We start from the raw sequence: 24,332 nt of genomic DNA on the forward strand, positions 1-24,332 counted from the left end.
AAAGTTGCATGTAGATCATTTTTCGAAAAATAAGGCCATAAACAAGTTTCACTTCTTACGTGTGTACACTAGTACACGCACACATTTTTTTTTATATCAGTGTCAATTATCTACTTATAAAAAGCCAAAACACACAAAACAGTTAGTACAATTTTCTTCTCTGTTTCTCAAATTATTTTCTTTTTTGAAGTGAAACTTCTTTATCGGCGTTGGAAAAAAATTTACCGTCACATTTTTCGGTTACGCGTCACATTTTTCCGTTACGCGCCATCTTTTTTGTATTCATGTCTATGATAATAAAATCCTTTTGTTTAAACTTTATCTAATTTAACTTTTTTGTATTCATGTCTATGATAATAAAATGCTTTTGTTTAAACTTTATCTAATTTAACTTTATTTAACCAATTTCTAGAAAGTTGCATGTAGATCATTTTTCGAAAAATAAGGCCATAAAGAAGTTTCACTTCTTACGTGTGTACACTAGTACACGCACACATTTTTGAAGTGAAACTTCTTTATCGGCGTTGGAAAAAAATTTACCGTCACATTTTTCGGTTACGCGTCACATTTTTCCGTTACGCGCCATCTTTTTTGTATTCATGTCTATGATAATAAAATCCTTTTGTTTAAACTTTATCTAATTTAACTTTATTTAACCAATTTCTAGAAAGTTGCATGTAGATCATTTTTCGAAAAATAAGGCCATAAAAAAGTTTCACTTCTTACGTGTGTACACTAGTACACGCACACATTTTTTTTTGTTTAGTAATAGTAGTATAGATCTTCTGATGTCAGTGAACATAGTCGAATGGTGATCATCAAGGGACTAAGTCTATGAATGTTGTCCTGAATGTATACTTTAATAGCAACATTAGGATTTTTTTTATAATTTATTTAGCCCTTTACTAGTTGAATTGTGTTTTAACGAATTAACAGAACTTGGTTATTCGTGATTGGATTTCACGAAAAGCATACTTTATGTTAACTCGGTGCCAACCAGAGAGATTGGAAGAGTTCCGTATCCGGTATTAGACAGAGATAGACGTATGGATCCTCGCGTATCCATGGTAACAAGAAAAATGAGTTGGCCGTTTTCTGTATCTGTGACAATAGTGACCACAGACGGTGTAAGTTTACCTGGCTCTGGGCCGGCGCCATGTAACGGAAGCTTGCGGGTGGGTAGGTACCTCATTGTGCTTCCGTCACGGACTGAACAGGTACTGTGTCGCTGGCTTGCCGCATATCTGTAATGTTGTGTCCTCGATCGTGGGTTAGTAATCTTAACTAATGATTAATTTCATAGAAGTTCTCTTTTTAAAAGAGTTTGCGTTTTATCATAATACATTTTCATAATTAACTTAAAAAAATAAAATTAATATTCTCGGTCACAGAATAATAATAGAGTGATGCGTTATCGAAGTATCATTAACATTAACATTTTTTTTATAATTGTATATTAAATTAATGCACTGTAATGTTTTAAACAAAGAAAAAAAATCATAACCCACGTTCCGAGATCCCCACAGCACGAATACAGTTCATTAATTCCATTTAATTAGTCATAATATACGCGACAGCTTCATTAAGAGTCTAGCGTTGCGTGAACTGCGGGTAACTTTGTGGTTTGTACCCAATTCATAAGCTGCTAATGTTTCAGAAACGTCCCTCTTATTTCTGTTAATATTCAAATTAATATTGCATTAACTGATCAATATTTGAACAGTCAAATGGAATAGTACTTGGGGAAAATATGAACAGAATAGTGTAAGGAAGTTATCTTAATTGACTGTTTAACTAAATACTCAACTTCGTAATAGGAAAGGGGAGAAAATATCTTTCAAATCATTTGATAAGAGTGCACAGATGACATGAAAGTGCATGGGTCTGCTCGGCCATAAACAAGACTTGGGATTGTTGAAAAAAATTTTTTTTTTCAGAATATCTTTTTGTTACTGTAAAAACTATATCTTCATTAAACTTTGTATTAGCAGATTGATTTGAAACTCGTTGTTACGAAGAGAAATTTTTAATATTATGTTTACTACACAGTATCTCGGGAAGATAACGACACTTTGTATTATCATCACTTGTTGAAAATTGTTTAAGTAACAAATAATAACGTTCTATCGATCGTTACATTAGTAAGTCGCTTACGAAGTTGAGAAGCAGTTGATAAGTACTTGGGGTCTGGCCATATTAACCAGACAACCGATAACCGTTGGGGTAAACGCGTCCTTGAGTGGAGACCGCGAATTGGAAAACCCAGTGCAGGACGCCCTCAGGCTCGGTGGAGTGATGATCTGTGCAGGGTGGCTGGCAGGAGCTGGATGAGGGAAGAGGATCGTGCTCAGTGGCGAGCAATTGGAGAGGCCTATGTCCAGCAGTGGACTGATATAGGCTGATGATGATGAGTACTTTAAAAGTATATTAAAATAGCACCATCATTGTGAGAATAAACAATCGTTCATTGATTTTACTGAGGGTAGGACCTCTTGTGAGTCCGCACGGGTAGGTACCACCGCCCTGCCTATTTCTGCCGTGAAGCAGTAATGCGTTTCGGTTTGAAGGGTAGGGCAGCCGTTGTAACTATACTTGAGACCTTAGAACTTATATCTCAAGGTGGGTGGCGCATTTATGTTGTAGATGTCTATGGGCTCCAGTAACCACTTAACACCAGGTGGCCTGTGAGCTCGTCTACCCATCTAAGCAATAAAAATAATAATACAAGGATGCAAATAGTAAAGTGCGGCGTAGTCTCTGATATGCCACCGAAATACATCACTGTCGTCTATGTATATTTCGTCACCGGTCCCACAAAACTTGAATACCTGGTATTCGTCAGCGTGCCATTTGCGTTATAAACGAAAATACATCGAGTCCCAAATGTCTCGTTTACACGTGAAGGGCGCACCTGCTAAATGATACTCTACACCTATATCTAATAATATAATGAATTTAACATTCGATGAAAAATAAAAAAATAAGTTTACTTTTTATTTCTCGGTGGTCTGACCATCTATATATTAATACGTGAAGCAAAAACTTTGTATCCCTTTTTACGAAAATTGCGCGGACAGAGGAGTATGAAATTTTACACACTTATAGAGAATATAGAGAAGAAGTGCACAATGCTAATATTTTTTTAAATAATGCATAAAAGATACATTAAATCAATAAAGAAAACATTACACACACTACATCCCATTTATTTGTAGCACACACGCATGCATACTATTTATTGTCAAACTTTTGTTCTTCACGTCTGTTGTCAAATTGACATTAAATATTGTTTGTCTTTGTTAATATTTTTTATAGTGTAGTCTTGGCGAAATTTGTGATTATAAAATACAATCATAATAGTGTAAAAACTTAGAATTCTAATTAATTATAGTCGAATTTCGACTACTGCGGGACCTCTAGTTTTATTAAATACTAGCGAACCGCTCCGGCTTCGCTCGGGTCTTTAACAAAGTTTCAACGATATTTGACGTTGTTTTATTTTTTTTAATAAAAGAACACTTATTACGGCATAACTATAATAGTTAGACATATGCTGTCGCGACACTTTTTGTAAATAATAGTGTGTTCTACAAAGTCGTAGTACATTATTTTATTCTATCATCAATACATTTCGCAGGGCACGCGATGTAAAGAATATTTTAGGTAATTTTCTTACACCTTGGGTTACATTATTGGAGTTTTAGTAAGGATCCCTGATTTTTTTAAACAAGATTATAGCCTATGTCACTCGGGAATAGCGTAGCTTCCAAACAGTGAAATAATTTTTCAAATCGGTTCAATAGTTTCGGAGCCTATTAAATACAAACAACAAATCTTTCCTCTTTATAATATTACTAGCGACCCGCCCTCGCTTCGCTTCGGAAACATTAAAACACACATGAAACCAAAAAAATAAAATAAAAAAAGTAGCCTATGTTCATCAGGTACAATGTCGGCTTCTAATGGAAAAATAATTTTTCAAATCGGTCCAGTAGTTCCGGAGCCTATTCGAAACAAACAAACAGACAAATCTTTCCTCTTTATAATATTAGTATAGATATATTAATATTAAATATTGTCGTTTGTAATAAATAATAACGAAACAATCGGTCGTTTTAAGTGCGTTAACCATCAATGCAATAATCAAGAATGTCATTAACCATTTGACCATTACCATTACCTTTGCGCTGATAACAACAGACCTTTACTGACTTGTAACATTCAATTCGAACATCAATTACAACGTTTTTTAAATGCTGATTGCTGATTTAATCGATGTACGAAAAGAAACTATAGTTCCAGTAAATAATTTTGGGAACTAACGTAAGCGCGTACTTTTACAATTTCTACGGAATATGTCGCAGTTCGACCGCAGAACAGCTCGTCGTGATCCTCTCGAAGCGTTCACTTGGCATTGATCCAAAATTTTAGTACAGTTTGAATATTCCGGTTTCCTGGCAGAGAGATGTAACTTAGCTGCACTTCGCTAATGAGTCACTTGCGCTTTTCATACCTTTGTTATCACAACATATTTAGTCTCATCGATAGCTACAGTAGGCAGCGGCTCGGCTCTGCCCCTGGGATTGCTGAAGTCCATGGGCGACGGTAACCACTCACCATCAAGTGGACCGTAAGCTCTCGTCTGCCTACAAGGGCAATAAAAAAAAGCTAAATTCATAACAGGTCTACAGACAGCTACTGAAAGGCGGAATTAAGTTGACGAAGGGGAAAAGGTCGCGAGATGAACCCCGTAATGATTCCAGTTTTGACCCTGACCCGAGAGAGATGTCCCCGTGCGCTCATCTGCTTGCGCGAGCCACACTCATGACGTCAGCGGGAAACCTACCTGTGACGTCGACATCCACCCACGGGTTTTACGATTTACGATTAATCCTGTATCTACGAATAATTTCTCTCGCCTACACCACTTCAAAACTGTAACGGACGTTTACATGAAATGACGTAAATGCAAAATTATATAAAAAACTAGCGACCCGCCCTCGCTTCGCTTCGGAAACTGTAATTTATTATTGATTTCTCCACTATTTAATGGATGTTATTATACATATAAACCTTCCTCTTCAATCACTCTATCTATTAAAAAACACCGCATCAAAATCCGTTGCGTAGTTTTAAAGATTTAAGTATACATAGAGATATGGGGGGGACAGAGAAAGCGACTTTGTTTTATACTGTGTAGTGAAGAATCCTAACGTCTAAGAACTATAGTTCCAAAATATTTTGTGTGGTTTTTTGAGGATTAAACTGAATTGCGATTAAAAACGGATTGTTTCGAACCTAAAGAAGGCAGAAAATGAAAGAGCGCTGCTGCAGCCGTGAACTATAAAATTCATTTGATGAAGAAACCGTTATTCGGCCGCTATATTGAAACAGTAAGCCCGCGAGCGTGTAACTGAAACTGTGAAGATAATTTTAAAAGTCTTTGTGTGCGACGGCGAGCGCTCTTTTTCTTTACAGCACAAAAACAAATCGTTTGCACTTATCTAGATTACGTAGTAACTGATTTAACATATGAGTCGACTATTATCAAAGCCGGCAATGTGACTTTTGGACAATTATTGGTAAATCAGAAAAACGAATTATTGACTTTGTATTCCATTGGCAGTCACAAAACTCTTCTGATCGACATCTTAGATAAATAACAGGTTAAGTATTAACCTTTATTTAATGCAGGTTTTGAACCGTATTCTTTGAAGGAGACTATTATATTCAAATCAATCTGTGTTGACATATCAATAATTTTTTTTTTGTCCAAATGCACAGATTGCCACCTTTGATAATAGACGACTCATATATAATAATAAAGTGGGTAATTTGAATTTCCCGTATTATATTTTTAGACGTTCGAGTTGGGATGATTGCTGTCGCTTATCTCTTACTCGTTGTGTATCTCCCGGATTGGTCACAATATTATCAACTTTTTAAAAATATGCCTCCACTCTAGGGTAAATTACCAAACAAACATCCGGCCTTTTTGGACATAATTTGGGGAATATCGCGAGCACAAAACAACTCTTTCGTTTTACAAATATTTAGAGCTAAACTATTTGAATAAGATTAATAGAGGAAGTTTTTTTCGGTAAGTCCACAAGTATGACCTTGTATATTTTGTAATTGAGAACGCGGGTCATCTGCCATTCAAAATTGGAAATTGTTGTGACGACGGCTTACCCGAGTACTGTGAATAAGCCCTATCTTGTTAGGTACACTGGATTCGAGGCAAGCTCGAAGCTGAGATTATATTATAAATCTCTGCATATTAAAACAATAATACGAGTTATTGTAAGTTATAATTATTACAGAAAATCTTCGCAATATAAATTAGACTCGGGTAAAATTGTAAATTAAATGATCTTTGTTATTAAATACTTGATGAAGCTGTTGACATGGCAGTATAACGATTGTGCACAAATCATATATATTAAAAAGAATCCGTATGGGCGTAGCCGGAATAGCCTCTTAGGCTACTAACGAAAAAATCAAATCCGCAAAATTATAATTTGCGTAATTACTGGTGGTAGGACCTCTTGTGAGTCCGCACGGCTGGGTACCATCACCCTGCCTATTTCTGCCGTGAAGCAGTAATGCGTTTCGGTTTGAATGGTGGGGTAGCCGTTGTAACTATACTTGAGACCTTAGAACTTATATCTCAAGGTGGGTGGCGCATTTACGTCGTAGATGTCTATGGGCTCCAGTAACCACTTATCACCAGGTGGGCTGTGAGCTCGTCCACCCATCTAAGCAATAAAAAAAAAAAACTTATATCTCAAGGTGGGTGGCGCATTTACGTCGTAGATGTATATAGGCTCCAGTAACCACTTCACACCAGGTGGGCTGTGAGCTCGTCCACCCATCTAAACAATAAAAAAAGGTAGGAAAACAAAATTAAAAATATTTGAAAGTAAGAAAAAAAAAAGAATTAAAATTTAACTGTTGTAATGCATCGCAAGGCTCAAATTTCAATATTCTGTGTATAGGCCATGAGTAATTGTTTACTCAGTAATGCTTCCAATGGTGATCTAAGAAATTAGAAGTCGATCCGTGTGGGAAGTGCTATGATCAGCATCCGTGCCACGTTGACACACGTGGCGTATCTGTGCGCGCCAGTTTATATCTAATAACACGCTCCGTAGGATTTCAAGAGAACAATTTTTGTCGCTTTATATCTAAAGTACCTGATTGATGGAGTATAATTAACTTTTATTTTTATTGCTTAGATGGGTGGACGAGCTCACAGCCCACCTGGTGCTAAGTGGTTACTGGAGCCCATAGACATCCACAACGCAAATGCGCCACCCACCCCGAGATACAAGTTCTAAGGTCTCGAGTATAGTTACAACGGCTGCCCCGCCCTTCAAACCGAAACGCATTACTGCTTCACGGCAGAAATAGGCGGGGCGGTGGTGCCCACTTGCGCGGACTCACAACTACCACCAGTAAAAAACTGATATAATAAATAATACTAGAGGTCCCGCAGTAGTCGAAATTCGACTATAATTAATTAAAATTGTAAGTTTGTACACTATTATGATTGTATTTTATACTTCTATAATCACAAATTTTGCCATGTATCTTTTATGCATTATTTTAAAAAAATATTAGCATTGTGCACTTCTTCTCTATGTTCTCTATAAGTGTGGAAAATTTCATACTTCTCCGTCCGCGCAATTTTCGTAAAAAGGGATACAAAGTTTTTGCTTCACGTATTAATATATAGATTTGAAACTCATTTATCACATTGATGTTCATCGCAGTCGGTTATTATGTTCGGTTCGAATTTTATAATTTATTTCTTGAAATTTGATTCGTAACGCCTGACAAGAAACAAATGTTTAATTGTAAAGTAAATAACAGTTGAAGTTGATGCAATTGTGTCATGTTTTATTGCGTTAAAACCGAAACGAATTGATTTAGTTTCAAGGTTAACCGATTTTAATTCATTAATAATTATGACATTGTACAATCAAAAAAGTGAACCTTAGTTAGAACAATACGTATAAATTATTCTGCTTGTAATTTTAATTTCACTACATTTGCAATCTCACGATTTTGTTTCTCGGTTATTGTATGATGTTTTATGTAAAAGGTCGTCTTTAATTCATAATGAGGCCCTGGGAATTTTAGGACAATAGGGAGATAGGATGTGTTTTTTTTATGGTTAGGTAAAATTCTAAATTTTATAATTGCTATTAAAAAGAGTAACAGTAAAAAAAGGTTATTGTAAATTTATTTTATTCTCTTCATTGTCCTTCACCTAGGACAATGAAGAGATGTTACACGGAGCGGGTGTGATTTTGGTCGGTAAACCGATAATCCGACTAGGTATCGATGTTCCGAACTTGTGATATTAATATGTTGTTATCTTTTGTTGCCACCTTTTAAATCGCGTTAGTGAGATTTGTTTTTACGGCACACAGACGAATTGTCTTCTTCGATCTGTTCGTTGGTCTAACGTCTAGTGACTTGTTAGGACACTGCCGGCTCTCTATCGTCGTCAATATCTTTGTTAAAGATAGTCCGGAATAATCTTTCTTTCACGAATGGTATTTTTTATTGAATAAAGCTGTGTCCTTTCATGTACTCCTCATGACATGTATACAAAATTTCAGGTTTAGGTTGAGAGCTTGAGACGTGAAAGCGTAACAAACAAACTTAATAGCAAATGTTATAATATCACTTTTATTATAAACAGTGTGCTTAGTGCGAGTTTTTGAACGTTCTCGCTAGCGTAAAAGTTAGCTCATATTTGTTTGGAATGGGATCGTTTGCCTACGTTTGCCGTTAGGGGCGCTGTTCCAACTGCATACAAAATAGGGTTAACTCTTACGCTATCGAGAGCGTTAAAAAACTCGCACTAAGCACACTGATGTATAAGGATGATGGGGCAGAAAAATTCTTGGGTGGAGACCACGTACTGGCAAGCGCAGTGTGGGACGACGACCTAGTGAAAATCGCTGGGTCACGTTGGATGTAGTTGGCAACGGACCGGGCGCACTGCAGATCGATTGGAGGGGCCTATGTTCAGCAATGGTCAGCTGTAGACTGGGATGATGATGACATATCAAAAAATGTTGACAAAAATATACCTACTTTTTTTTTCCTCCTACCTGCTCTAGTAACCTCGAGGAGTTATTCTAAATTCACCGAGCTAGTAGGTGAGCTCACGGGGCTCAAACCGGAGTGTTGCTAACACTAGCAAGAGCAGTGCTTCGCAAAATCTACCACCGGATCGAAACCGCGCCAAAACCCACTGAGAAGATCCGGCGAGAACCTCAGTGGGCTGTGTCTGTGGGTTAAATACTTACCTACAACGAATTAGTCGAAGGTAACAAAAAAACAAAAATAAAAAAAACTGACATGAGTATGTAATTGTCAAATTTTGCGAATTATTCATTTTATGCACTTTTATAACACTCATCGCGTACTCTTTGCCAGTGAAAATAGTTTCAGTCTTTATGATGTTTTTTTTAATAACAAAGAGGTATGCTGAGACTGTGTGTCTAAGCTTTCGTCGGATCTTTGGCATCTGTCCACGAGCATTACTTTTTGTCAAAGCACACGATAGTAAAATTGAGTCGACTATTATCAAAGCCGGCAATGTGACTTTTGGACAATTATTGGTAAATCAGAAAAACGAATTATTGACTTTGTATTCCATTGGCAGTCACAAAACTCTTCTGAACGACATCTTAGATAAATAACAGGTTAAGTATTAACCTTTATTTAATGCAGGTTTTGAACCGTATTCTTTGAAGGAGACGATTATATTCAAACCAATCTGTATTGACATATCAATAACATTTTTTTGTCCAAATGCACAGATTGCCACCTTTGATAATAGACGACTCAATTATGTTTTAAAGTTTTCATTTATCTCTTTATCTGACATCGATGATTGTAAATTTTCTACGAGATTACAACGTGATCGTTAAACGGTCCCGTTTAACGATCGCTGTCAATGTTCTTTGAACGAACGTGATCTTTTTGTGATTAAAAATAAATACGCACTTTATAATCAGATTTCATTTATAATGAGTGCCTGTCTTAATAGTTTCTCAATGCCGATGTCTGTTGAAAGGTAATTAAAGATATTTCGTTAATAAACAAGAACATTCCTCTTTCAACATCCGGAAGCCTAGGAAATTTTACTGGTGGTAGGACCTCTTGTGAGTCCCCACGGGTAGGTACCACCGCTTATTTCTGTCGTGAAGCAGTAATGCGTTTCGGTTTGATGGGCGGGGTAGCCGTTGTAACTATACTGAGACCTTAGAACTTATAACTAAAAGTGGGTGGCGCATTTACGTTGTAGATGTCTATGGGCTCCAGTAACCACTTAACTCCAGGTGAGCTGTGAGCTCGTCCACCCATCTAAGCAATAAAAAAATAAAAACACAAATGACTTATGCCTGATATACATCCATATCTCTAATTATCTTTGGTTCTACTTTAAATCTTCAATTCGTTTGTCTCCAAAGCACCTGACTGCCAATTGTTAACATCTATTATTTTGTACTACGCCTAACGTTTTTTTGGCCGTGTGGCTATCTTAAAAAAAACGTAACGAATACATCTAGACCAAACCAGCGACAACGCCCGGTCCGCCTAACTGGCTATGGTACCGCGAAGACCAGCGTCGATGGTCGTCGACGATCCGTCGGTCGGGCGTCCTCGAGGTGGCATCACGATTCTGGTTATGGCAGGGGCTCCCAAAGTTATTTTGTTTACTGCCCCCTTTGAGAATAAATTCTGTTTTTAGCGCCCCCTTTTTTCACCTACCTGAAAACCACTATGTGCTAGTCGGTGTCTAAGAGTCCCCCTAGATGAAATTACAAATCGCTTCCCAATCTACACAACGCCCCCATTTTTTTCTTGGTCTCTTACGGTCCCCCTTTAGGCTTGCAGCGCCCACTAGGGGGCGTTATCGCCCACTTTGAGAAAAGCTGGGTTATAGTGTTGAACGCGCAACCCCCATACTCTGCCTGGGTCTTGACCCCTAACCCCTGAGTTTTGAAGTCGAGTGAGAGAGTGCAGGAGGAGTCGTTTGATGGGTAAAACTCTAAAAGTTTGCTTGAGCCTGCGATCCATTCCGAACATCTGCGAACCGTCAAGATCCATATACCCCGCACGCCCTCTGGGTGCGGAAACTTCATGCGTGAGGTTCTTTCACCTGTCCGAGAAAAAAAATACTCCCAGACACTGAATATGAAATAGTTTTCTATAAGAAAAACTGACTCTGATAGGAAATTGAATCTGAACTCCATAGTATAGGTATAGGATACTGTGACTGAACTCCTGCCGTGTGAACCGATTTTGATGTTTTTTTTTATGTGTGTGTTTAATTGCATTCGAGAATGGCTTAGATTCGCTATTCGATCCAGTATAAAATGTTTTATTTATTTATTTATTTCCAATATGAAAACGTTTGAAATTTCGAATTTAAGACGGTGCGTGTATGATCCGCTAGTATATTATATAATATTTAATCATTCGGAATTCGAGCTCAAACGAAATCGGTTTTTGAACGATACTACATATATATTTATTGTGTATGACGTAACGTTTATCACTGTGTTGATAACGAAAGTGTTTTGTCATTCGATATAAACAACTAGCGGACCCGGCGAACTTTGTTCCGCCACACGGTTTGTTTCAAACACATCAATCAACCAGTCAACTTCAAAATTCTACTATAATTTTTTTTTTTAAGGGATTTTATGACCTGGTACCTAAGACCTTTAAGTCATGTCTTATTGTACTTTATATTCTTAATTTTATGAAAAATGATAATATGGAGTGAAATGAAATGAAGATGATTGATTTGAGACATTAATCAACTGGGATGAAATTTAATGAGATGATATGGGATGAAATATAATCGCAGTAAAATGGTAGTCATTTACTGAGATTTTTTCAGTGGACTTTTTGGAGGAACCCGAGAAGTTACGTCCAGCAGCTTTGTTTCATTTTCCCACATTTGTGCACTTTCACAGATATTTAACAGTTAATAAACCACCATTATTACACATTTAAACCTGAAGAAACACTAAATAGACAAAATAAAACAAATCACCAAAACTTCACTCCTCGCGTTCCCGCCAAAAAGTCCATTCTACTATAATTAACACAATTAACCATAGAGTATATTACGTTTAGCTGTCAGTTGCGTTTTGTTATAGTTACCACGTTTTATGTCAAGTCCCAAGGGAATGTGATAAAAAGTATCCTATGTCCTTCTCCTGGTTCTAAGCTACCTCCTCACCAATTTTCCGCCAAATCAGTTCAGTCGTTCTTGAGTTATAAATAGTGTAACTAACACAACTTTATTTTATATATGTAGATATTGTTTGATATGTTGCGTAGACCGCAGGGGACAAAATAATTTACAGTCTTAGTTTAGTAGAAACCTTCTAAATATTACGCTCTCAAGCTATGATTATCTATATGGTTATCAGAATGTAAATTTATTATTTACTTAAAACTCTATAGTTTTAAAAAAGGATTTTTCTTCAGTGTCATTCAGTGAAGTCTAAAAGAAAGTGCAGTATCAATTTTAAAAGAGATTAAGGGTTTTAAATGTTTTTTTTTACATATAACAGAAAACGCAATTAAGTCTTTTATTGTTTATTCATTCTGAAGTACTCCATATCATTTATAAGAATACATAAGACATAGTTGTATCTACACCGGGATATCATATATAGCTTAAACAGTCAGCGACTCTGACCCTTGTTAGATCCGCGGTCCTGTTTTATTTTAGTATAATTGACCACTAGACCAACAAGAACATGTATAATTTTAGGATCCGAAAATTCAATATTGTGTCCCGCTCCCAGTCCTACCCTACCCTTCGGGGTTAGGAGGGGCTGCTATTAAACCCGCGTAAGCTGAACTATGGTGGTGGATCACGGCGGCGTCGGGAAACCAGTACTTAGTTAGTTCCGTCTTAGGTTAAATAGTTTATTGTCATAACTTGTTTTTATATTTTTAAACTGTATTAGATCAGTGACTAATTATTTACTGATGGTAGGACCTCTTGTGAGTCCGCACGGGTAGGTATCACCACCTTGCCTTTTTTGTCGTGAAGCAGTAATGCGTTTCGGTTTGAAGGGTGGGGCAGCCGTTGTAACTATACTGAGACCTTAGAACTTATATCTCAAGGTGGGTGTCACGTTGTAGATGTCTATGGGCTCCAGTAACCACTTAACACCAGGTGAGCTGTACGCTCGTCCACCCATCTAAGCAATAAAAAATGTCTCGTTAAATTTAGATAGGTTTTGATTATTCCTGTGCAAATCCCCATTTAAAATAATTCGAGATGATTTCGAACAATTAAAAAAAAAACAATAGGATCGAGACGTTATTCAGTGATCCTATGAACGAATAACATTTATAATATTAGATGACGAAAATACCATTATTCCGTTAAGAAATCTGCCAAAAGTATTACATAAATTGAACCCGCAAATTATCGTAATCGCCTCTTGACGTCAAAACGATTATTTGGTAAAGGACTAGTTTATACTCGCAACTTTGGAATGAGAACTCTAATATTATTTAATATATCATCATCATCATCATCATCATCAACAGCCCACAGTCGTCCGCTGCTGGACATAGACCTCTCCCAATTCACTGAGGCCGGTCTATGGCTCTCCTCATCCACTTCTTGCCCGCCATCGTTCGGAGGTCATCGCACCACCTAGCCAGGGGGCGTCCCACGTTACGTCTTCCGCTGCGCGGTCTTCACTCGAAAACCCGTCTGCTCCAGCGATCGTCAGTCCTACGGCATATATGGCCAGCCCATTGCCACTTAATATATAATGTAACTTAAAGTAGTTAATGGAAGTGTGTGTTAAAAATTATCCTGATTTATTAATGACGATATTAATAATTGAATGATAAGATAATTAGGAGGAATTGTTTTCTCAGATTCTCAACCGTGCAAGGGTACATACGTCAGATTGGAAGAAGATGGATGGATTTGCCATGTTGTCCATATCAGCACTCCTTGTCGAACTGGTTGTAGAAGAACTATTATTTTACCTAAATAAAATTTTCTCCTTTGGTTTTAGTGAAAATCGTTTTAAAGAAAAAGAAATATTTAACACGTATTTTGTAAACCCCCATACAGTATCAATTTTCAATTTTTCGGCCAAAGAAGCAATTATTTCATGAATTTAAACTTTCTCTAATTTTCCATTTTTTTGTATTCAGGCATGTTCAGAATAAGAAATGCTTCATCACAATCAAGTCAATCATTCATTTATTGACAATATTATATAATATTCATTTATATTTTTCATTTTACGAATTTGATAACGCCAACGCGGATGACAATTTAAATAGGAACTTTTTTAAAAAGCTTAGAAATTGTACTCCCTTTGTTTTTAATAATATTCTTATATCCAGTTAGTTTTCCTTTATTAATGTATTATATACTGGTTAAATAAAATTGCCGAATTTCAACACGCATTACTGGAATAATAGCAGACAACTTAGAATTATTTGAATTTCGAACCAGTGATACGAATGAGATTGGGGGTAGTTTTTAATGTATAACTCCGAATTTAGCAGTGTTTACGAATATATAGTTATAGGACCACGTGCCTGTTGTCATGACAACAAATTTACTGTACTTCAAATTATGGTAACATTAAGGTTATGAGAATTAAATCAAATAACTCGCTTTTGGCCCCAAATTTGAAAACGACCCAATTAAATAAGATTGTGTCACAGAGGAGCAACACGGTCGTGATACTCGTAAATATTAGATTTACGAGGTTGAGAATTAATATTATGTTCGCCATCTCTGGATTGTATCACCCTGTTGATGTATATTTAAATTTTCTATAAAACAATTTTTTTTACTTTACCGTATAGATACAAGACATTTTGGTGAGCGAGATAAAGAAGGCTTATTTATTTTTGACATTAATGTAATATTGCTGTGTCGATAGTTGGACTTTATAGTTTCGCCCAAATCGCGATTGTTGCTATGATATGAATTGGTTTATATTCTGTCTTTGGATTAAGCCCAACAGTGAGATTTACAAGCAACCACATCCTTATTCTATATTCAGCTTTGTCGAGATGGCAGAGCAATGTAATGCTTAGCATTCGCGAAAATTGTTTTTTGAAGTCAAACTTCTAATGCGACTTCCAAGAAGGTTGCGTTTAACGTTTAACGTTACCATGGAATAGAAAGAAACAGAGCGAGAATAAATGCGTGGCACTCGAACGCATGTGCTTAGTATACCTGTTACAGGTCAGCGCTAGCAACGAGTAGCAGCTAATATTTTAATGAAGTATTTAAAAATATATATACATTTATCTATTTTACTATCTATAATTTAAAATATATATAATATAAATATTGTAGATGTCTCATCTCATACACAGCATTCCCTATGACAAGAGCAATCTGATTTAGGGATGAAAAATGGAGAAAACCACAATACTATATATCGAAAAAGAAGTTTCACTTCATTCACGTGCACCAAGTTGCACGCGCACCGTTTTCTATACTAATATTATAAAGAGGAAAGATTTGTTTGTTTGTTTGTTTCGAATAGGCTCCGAAACTACTGGACCGATTTGAAAAATTCTTTTTCCATTAGAAGCCGACATTGTCCCTGATGAACATAGGCTACTTTTTTTTTTTTTTATTATTATTTTTTTTTGTTTCATTTGTGTTTTAATGTTTCCGAAGCGAAGCGAGGGCGGGTCGCTAGTTTATAATATAATGAGAGCGTCGAACTTACTTCTAACTTTTTACTATAAGTGTACTTTATAGTGAAATATAAAGCTAGCAGTTGGTAAACAATAGATTGAAAGACAAATAGAAATGTATTTTAGTGTTAAAAACATTGATTTGAGAAACAAAATGCAGTATTTGCATTGATAACAAAAAAGTTTCCTTTTACATTATAATCCCATTGTTTTAAAATAATAGGACACCTCCTCTCGACGATTTGAAACAAAATCAAATAAATGGTGCTGTATACTTTAATCAGATTGCGCAGTGACATTTCAATAATCGTATTATTTGTTTGTATGTAACACGTAACATTTTTTAGTATTTGATCACTATCAAAACCCCCACATTCACTTTTCGCCGGACATAGACCTCTCCCAATATCTACCACTTCCAAAAGACTGGTAGCAAGAGTAGATCGAGCTCTGAAGTTACTCAGCATTCTCTAAATCTTTTTTTTTTTTTCGATAATTTGAAGTTCTGAGAAATATTCGTTACTCCGTGGTGAGCATATGCCACATTCATAGCAGCAAGACCTCTAGGTCTCTTGCGTTTTTTTTTTATGATTGAAACATTACTGATGGCCCGAATGCCTTTCCAGCTTCACCAGGACAGGTGGGCGAGCAAATGCTCAGCCAGGAGGGGTGGGATTTGCTTACAAATGCCCGAGCGCCTCCGAAGGAGACCCAAAAACTCAAGAGCAATTGCTTCGCGAATGAATCTACTACCGATGAATGTACTACCGTTCTCTTGCGTGGTTTGGAGAGTGGTTAAATTTCGCTATCCGTGCCATACAAAAGAGTTTAGTAAATTTCAAACGCGGACTTCATCTGAACAAATTCATTACTGCCATGTACACTTGGAGATTTTGACATTTCAACTAATAAGATTAACGCTTAGATACAAGATGGTTGCCGTGACGATATGTTAATCTTTCACAACTGCTCCCAATAATTATTTGCTCGATTGATATTAAGTTATTGGAAACTTCATTGCAGAACAATAAACATGTCGAAACCTTGGACGACGGTCAACTTCGAGCGCTCCTCGATGAAGCCATCACGTACAAATGTCCCAAAGATCGTGAGGGCAAAAGCAGTCTTTTCAAGGTCAGTCCCCAATTTTGCTATCCGGCAATTGCTGAAACGTTATTGTTTCTCAGAAGGTTTCTTACTGTTTCTTTATGCTGTAAAATATTTCAGACAATCCCGAAATTGAATATACCTTAACAAACGATATGGCAAAAAAAAATTACATAGTCGTCAGGTCTTAATAAAGGATCTCCCAGAACTATTGGAAACGCAAAGCCATACTTATAAGCGTTGAAATATACAGGGTGTCCCAAAACTCAACGATAACCTGGTACCGGGCGAGAGGCCAAGGTATACCAGTTATGAAAAAAAATAAGAAAAAATTTTTTATGTCACTTAGTCAAGCGATGATAAACATTTTTCGAAAAAGTTAAAAATTTGACACCCTTGGTCGCATTTTTAGGTACTGTGATCGCAATTTTCACAATTTTACAGTGATTTTTTTAATAATACCAGGTACCAGGTTATCGTTGAGTTTTAGGACACCCTGTATACATAGATATCTGATAAAAAGCAAACAAATCTGTTCGCCCCACGAACGTTAGTTCGATGTGGGAATTAAACACAGTGTTTTTTTTTTAAATATATCTCTTAAACAAGGGCGCAAGAGTATGGTATAAGTTATATTTGAGCAGGTGTTGCTTTATGTAGGAATATTACAAAATGGTGAAAAAAAAGAGTAAGGTCTTTATTATTAGATTCAACACCCACATAGCACTGCCCCAATATGCGGGATGTTGATTTGGAAATACAGAATCCTAATAAAAAAATGTCGTTTCCCATGCCAATGTTTAGGTACAAATATTTAAGTGTTCCTCGATCATAATTTTTCATATTATCGATTAAAAGCGATAGATTTGTATTTGGTACTATGCGGAAGAGGGAAAATATTGTTTTGTGTGTTACTTGTGTTTATTATTATTAGGAAACAATAACAAAATACAGGAAACCGAAAGGATCTCTCAAATGGCATACGAGAAATTGTATAACAAACAGATTTAACAGATGTAAATGGCGATAATACGCTTGTAAAAATGAAAAGAGCAAGAAAATGTTTATGCACGAATTCTGATCATCGAAAATAATTTGCAGACCTCAAATAAGTGCTTCAACGAAATGAATAGGAAGAAATAACACTACGCCAATTGATTTGAAATTAATGATTAATATACTAGTATCAAGTTGCGAATTTGAAGCGTATTTGAATGTGGTACAGGAACTTCTTGAGGAAGTGGAACAAGACGAGCAAGCATGTGAGGCGGCGGCGCGGTGCACGGGAGGAGGACGCGGGTCAAGACGAGGGGCGAGGGCGCGGCCACCCCTCCCTCATTCCAACTCACTCCAGGACCTCGTGGCCGCACTGGCCGCCGAGCCCACGTCCCGGCGACACCACGCCCGACACGCGGCCCACGTGCCCGCCACCGCCTCCGTCTCCGCTCGGGCCATACACGGAGGCAGCCTCCCATCCGGAGTTGATACCTGTTAGTAAACGCTATGCAATTTGTTCCGCTTCACGCTGCGCTCGATTAAACGTTCACATTTACGTCTTCACAACCCAGCATCACTCCTGTGCGAGGAACCGGCCCGGGGCGCGGGTTATTTGGCCACTGTGCGGTGTGTGAATCCGCCGCCGCTCGCCGAACGCCGAGTGTCCGCCAGTGACGCCAACTCGCCCCACGAAATGGAATCGCTCAACAGGTAAGTCAAGCTCTATACCACACACAATAAATATAAAAAAAGCATATGTCAATAATAATTAAAATACGTTAAGTTGTAAACGTCGCTTGCATTAATCACCTACGGTATCGCGATAGTGTATGATCACTTCAATTGTTTTCGTTGTAAAGCGTGACGCAGATTAAAAAGTCGGGTATCGTTCGCGGTGACCTCTAGTGAAACCGAGCGGCATTGTTCGCAGACGGAGCAAGCCGATGTTCCCGATGACGTATACGGCGCGCGCTACGCTGGAGATCGGCAGCGGCAGCGTGAGCTCGGGCCGCGCGGTCACCACCACCACCGCCTCGAACCAGGTGCGTAAGTCGCCCCCCACACTAACGCGCCCAACAAACTTACGCAAACACCAAAACGGAGCTCTCCCTCGCCGTCAGGTGGGTCTCGGCGGGGCGCGGGCCGGCACTCCGCCCGATGAGCCCGGCCGCAACATGCGGAGACCTTACCGCGATGCAGCAGTGGGGGCCGGACCGCGCGGCCCGGACTCCAGCTCCGCCGACTGGCTGCGTTGGGTGGACTCGTGGTACGAAGGCTTGGCCGCCTACGCCGCTTCACATGAGATGGTCGGCCGGCCGCAGAGACGTAACTCCTCCCATGAAATCCACGACGACAAAGAAAGCAAAATTAAATACAATAGTTTTTTAAAATTTCACTCGTCACAAGATTTTCAAAGTTATGATGGAGGACAAAGTTCTAAAGCTACACCCGATGAGTGTGATCAAGTCCCTCGGGCAAAAACAACAAATATAAATTGTGATTGTTTCTGTGAAAATATCAAGGACGCTAATTCAAAAAGTGTTACTAGGTTTAAAAATGGATGTAGAGAACGCTTAGGAAAAGATTTAGTTATGCCGAACTTGTCGGCAATAAATCCACGCAATGTTAGAGTTATGACTATAAGTGCGCCTTCCGCTGTGGAAAATGTAAAAAGTAATGAGAATGAGAAATCTTGTAACTCTTATAAAAAATCTTCTCACAAAATAATAGAAGTAAAAGATAACAATGAGAGTACTTTAGAAAAGGAAATAGACAAAACAATTACGTTTACCTCAAAAGATTCTAAAAGCTTAACAATATCTGGAACCACGGATGATATTCCTTCGAAGAATGAAATAAATTCTCTCGATAAAACTCTTTCTTGTACTAAAATAAACGTTTATTCTAAAGATTCTAGAAAACAAGAAGACGTATATGATGAAAGCCTTAGTGATCAATGTATGAATACTAAAGAAACACATGATATAAAACAATCGACGAATTTACTTTGCTCTATCTCCAAAGATAATATTAGTGCAGTAGAAAAAGCACCACCAAAGAATAGTTATGAGAATATTTCGAAAAACAAAACATGCTCTCTAGATAAAGAAGAATTTGAAAAAATATATAATGAAAATAACTTAGTTAGTTTGCTTGGTGATGAAATTAAGTCACCTTCCATAAAATCTTCTAGTCTAGTAGAAGTTCCTAAAGAAATTTCTCAAGAACGTACAGAGGTTATCCAAACTGTAGATGTAGATTTAACTGTAGATGTAAAACAATCTACAGATGATTATTGTGATAAAGAAGGATCTGAATTAGCTTTAGTGAACTACGATAACTATTTAACGCCAAACGAGGTTTGTTATGAAATTTTAGAGGTAATAGATTGTAAGACCGTGGATATTGTTACGGAAAATGGAATAGAAATGGTGGTTATACCATCTAATGTGAATTTAGATGATGAATACTTGAAATCGAATTTCACTCAGTATATGGACAATCAACAAAAACTTATGGACGCGCTGAAAGCTGAGAGTAATATTGTAAAAGAGACTAACGCGTCCACATCAGTCGTGGAAGACATCAACAAAGACATTCCAGAACATTCCGTTATAACCGACGCTGAGTGTAAAGAAAAAACTGTACAAGAGATTAAAATAGATCTCACCATAAATAAGTGTACTGAAATAGCTTGTATAGAAAAAGTTTCGAACAATAATAACGACGATGAGATCGATAATAAAGAATTAGCAATAATCCAAAATAGAAATTCAGATAGAAAGCCAGTTGAAAAGTTTACAATAACTGACTTCCCTTACAATGCTTATATATTTCTAACACAACCCACGTTGCTAGCTTCGCTCAATAACAATAATGAAAAGCTACAAATACAAGACATAATAAAGAGTACTAACATCAAACCGTACGTCTCGGAAAACGCAGCAACGAAAGCGAATAAGAAAAAGAAAGAAAAGCCACGGCCCGGTAACGTTAATCTGAAAAAAGATGCTTTAATACACAAAAACGCACTAAAAGTTTTGTTGTTTGAAGATCTTTCTCATGACGATGATAGGAATGACGAAACCGAGTCAGGGAAATACGGGCAAGCTACTGATAACGATAAAGAGGTAGGACTGCCTAATAGCAAATGAAGCATTGAAATAGTTTGTGCCCTCGAAGGATAAGTTTCTGACGATGCTTGTGTTTTCGCAGGTCGATTCCGCTATACCGTTCAGTTGCATCACAACGCCGGAGGTTGTGAGCGGCTGCAACACGACCCCATCCGCCTCGCAGTCGGCGGCGGCCGCCGATCCAAAGGTGACTCGTACTCTTGAATATGTCCATCACGCCATACATACTATTTTTTTAAGGGATTTTATGACCCGGTAACTAGGACCTTTAAGGTCAAGTTTAGTATTTTAATTTATATTCTTATTTTTATGAAAAATTCTATTATGGAGTGAAATTAAATGAAATGATATGGGATGAAATATAATCTCAGTAAAATGGTGGTCATTTACTGAGACTTTTCAGTGGACTTTTTGTAAGATTCAGAGAAGTTTACGTCCAGCGGCTTTATTTTCCCACATTTGTGCACTTTTACAGATCTAAATATTTAATAAACCACTGTTATTACACATTTAAACCGGAAGAAATACTAAATAGACAAAATAAAACAAATCACACAACTTCACTCCTCGCGTTCCCGCCAAAAAGTCCCATACATACTATTTGCAGCTTTCTAAAACTACCCTTCAAATACGCTTAAATATACAATTACATAGTTTGTGGCTTCATTCATTGTAGTAGATGGATATTAAATTTATTGTTTCGCATCACAAAACGTTTTTTTGTATTTTATATTTTATTTGAAAACTTACAATGCGTTTATTTGGTAACTAACTATCTATTTATCTACCATTCTATATCAATATTTTAGAAATGTAAAAGTTGTTTGTTTGTTTTGGATAATCACTGGAAGAACTGGACCTATTTATATTCAATAATTATACAGCCATACTATACCTGGGTACAACAAGTCATCGTTAATTTTAACAAACAATATATTAATTCTGAAAAATTTTATTATCTTGATATTTTCTATATTAATAATAATTATTTAAATTAAATTCTAAATCAATTATCTAAATTCCTTCAGATGATATTCAGAACAGTTACAATTGAAACAAACTAAGTAATCATTCTAACTAAATAAAGTCTTTAATTGGATGTACTTATTAAATTAATAAATTGTTTACTGTTAGAATATAATTTATTATTGATTTTAAATAAAATTTTAAGATACATATCTCTAGAATATAGCGTGCTATGTTATAAGAGAAGATCTACACATATGAATGTGGTATCAAGTGGATCTTTTTCTTGTTGTTCTTATCCAACAATTTGTGGGGTCGGTGCAGCATGTAGTCTCATAATGCTACATAGGGATTTGATATGAGTTTTACGAACATGAGAATCAATTTATAAATAAAACATTTAAAATTAATTAATATTAAATAATTTAAATTATTTTGAACGTATTTGATTTATTTATGTGACCAGCTCGTCGGAGATGAGTTGTTCAACAACCTTTTTTTTTTTAACGATAAAACAGATCTCTATTTGTGTTTCTGTCTCATTGTGCTGTTTTTTATGAAACGTTTTATGAACTAATACAAAACAGAGAACACTTGAATCGCATTTCCAATTAAAAAATATGTTTAATATTTATATCTTATATCTTAATTATATATGTACTTATGTATATTTCATTACGCCGTTCGATGTTGTAGAATTAGTTTTTTTTTGATTTGCAGCATTCTTAGTGTACTTGTTACCTATATGTAGTATTTAATATTTTGTTTGCAAACAGCCTCGCGGCGTGATATCGAGCGCGTTCAACGGGCTGCCATTGTCGCGCCCCAACTACGGCTCGACCGCGTCGACCGCTAGCGATGAACACAAGGTCTCACGCACTCCGCGCGCTGCCGCCGCTTCCCTTGCTAATTCATTACATCTTTCGCAATTAAACTACCCCCGTTATTACTAAAATCGCACACGTCAACATTTCCAACGATCCATTAATTCACATTCGCAGCTAATTATTAGCCAAACTAACACATAAATTGGCGCGGCATCGGCGTGTATTCAATTAAATAAATAAAAAGGCACATTCGGCTACCGATTCTAATTGTGCTGTATCGTTTACAGAAGTCTTTAGACGAGAATGGGAACGCGGTGCAGGCGTTTAGTTCGCCTCTAGCGGGCTCCGGGCAACACAAGAAGCCGAGGAGGAAAAAGTCGTCGAAAAATGAAACCGTAATCGATTGTAGGCAGATCGACGGGTACCAAGGCGACAAGGACGTCAACGAACTCCTGCGCTTCATCGAGTCCGACGCAGAGAGCGCCCGGCCCAAGCTCGGCCGCGCCAAGCACCGCGACGACAACGACGACAAGGCGGCCAAGAAACGGTCAACCGAACGCCGCAAGGACAAAGACCACAAGGCCAAGCGCGCTTCCTCGCTCGAGGAACTCTCTCGCACCACGCTCGAGGAACTCACCGGGCCCCGCGCCGACCCCGCGCCCAAGCCCGAGCGGCGCTCCTGGGGCGAGACGCGCGACGACCCCGACCCCGACCCCGTGCCCGTCGGCGAGCTTACCGACTTCCAGACCGTCACCAAGCGACGCAAGCCGCGGCGCCGCCTCGACGAGCAGCCGCGCCGTCGCCACGAGCCCCCGGCGCCCCCCTCCGACCACACCGGCCCCAACGACTCTGGTGATGAGCTAGAGTCTGCACACTCGCCACCACCCGCCGCGCCGCCCGCCCCTCCCCCCGCATCCTACGCGGACATCGCGCGCACCCGGCACAACATCCCCGACCTCATAGAGTCCTGCAACTACTACGCGGAGGGCGAGGAGGAGGGTGAGCGCGTCGCGGAGCCGCCCACCCTGCCCGCCGACATCAAGCCGGGCACCGGCAGTGTCCGCCCCCGCCGTGACGGGAAGGCGGCGAACGCAAAGCGCGGCAAGGATCGGTCGCCGCCCGCGCCCGACGTGGTGGCCGACCGGCGGCCCGCCGTCATCCTGCTGGACGCGGGCGCGCGGCCGCCCGACATGGACGGCGTGACGTTCGGGTTCGACGTGAACGAGCAGCTGGTGGGCGGCGGCGGGCGGCGCGTGGACCTGCTGCCGGGCGCGGCGGGGGCGGCGCGCGGGGCGGGGGGCGTGGCGGTGCGGGCGGGCGCGCTGCTCGTGCGCTACGTGCCGCCGCCGCCGCCCGCCGACACGCACCACCTGCTGCAGATCGTCGACTACGTCGGCAACGGTGCGTGCATCGCTTTCACTAATTTACATGCAACATTTTAAGAATTTATTTTAATGAATTCGTAGTAATGTTGAAAATACTAAATTTGTTGAATTCAAAATTTTTGAGACTAAATTTTACTATGCTTTGAATAATGGAGGACTAATAAAAT

At 38.4% G+C, this 24,332-nt stretch overlaps 1 protein-coding gene and 1 long non-coding RNA gene across 7 annotated transcripts in view; one reads left to right on the forward strand and one right to left on the reverse strand.

Moving 5' to 3' along the window:
- The window catches only part of LOC119629673 (serine/arginine repetitive matrix protein 1), a 39,376-nt gene that overhangs the window by 9,347 nt on the left and 5,697 nt on the right, over positions 1 to 24,332 (forward strand). For 2 of the 6 annotated variants that reach the window (XR_009975220.1, XM_062673081.1), the window contains exons 2-8: positions 16,774 to 16,884; positions 18,083 to 18,347; positions 18,426 to 18,564; positions 18,785 to 20,984; positions 21,070 to 21,174; positions 22,730 to 22,822; positions 23,068 to 24,181. Coding sequence is in view for 5 of the 6 variants with exons in the window: in XM_062673081.1 (XP_062529065.1) it covers positions 16,774 to 16,884; positions 18,083 to 18,347; positions 18,426 to 18,564; positions 18,785 to 20,984; positions 21,070 to 21,174; positions 22,730 to 22,822; positions 23,068 to 24,181 (4,027 nt within the window). In the remaining variant the exon portion in view is untranslated. The remainder of the gene's footprint in view (positions 1 to 16,773; positions 16,885 to 18,082; positions 18,348 to 18,425; positions 18,565 to 18,784; positions 20,985 to 21,069; positions 21,175 to 22,729; positions 22,823 to 23,067; positions 24,182 to 24,332) is intronic. The other 4 variants (XM_038016304.2, XM_062673083.1, XM_062673082.1 and 1 more) reach the window with 4 other exon arrangements.
- On the reverse strand, positions 217 to 878 carry LOC134200348 (uncharacterized). The gene is made up of 2 exons (XR_009975222.1): positions 496 to 878; positions 217 to 391 (listed from the first exon to the last, which is right to left on the reverse strand). It is a non-coding gene; the product is annotated as an uncharacterized LOC134200348 (long non-coding RNA).

This window comes from Bombyx mori, chromosome 16 (genome assembly GCF_030269925.1).
Source record: "Bombyx mori chromosome 16, ASM3026992v2".
In the NCBI taxonomy this organism is placed as follows: domain Eukaryota; kingdom Metazoa; phylum Arthropoda; class Insecta; order Lepidoptera; family Bombycidae; genus Bombyx; species Bombyx mori.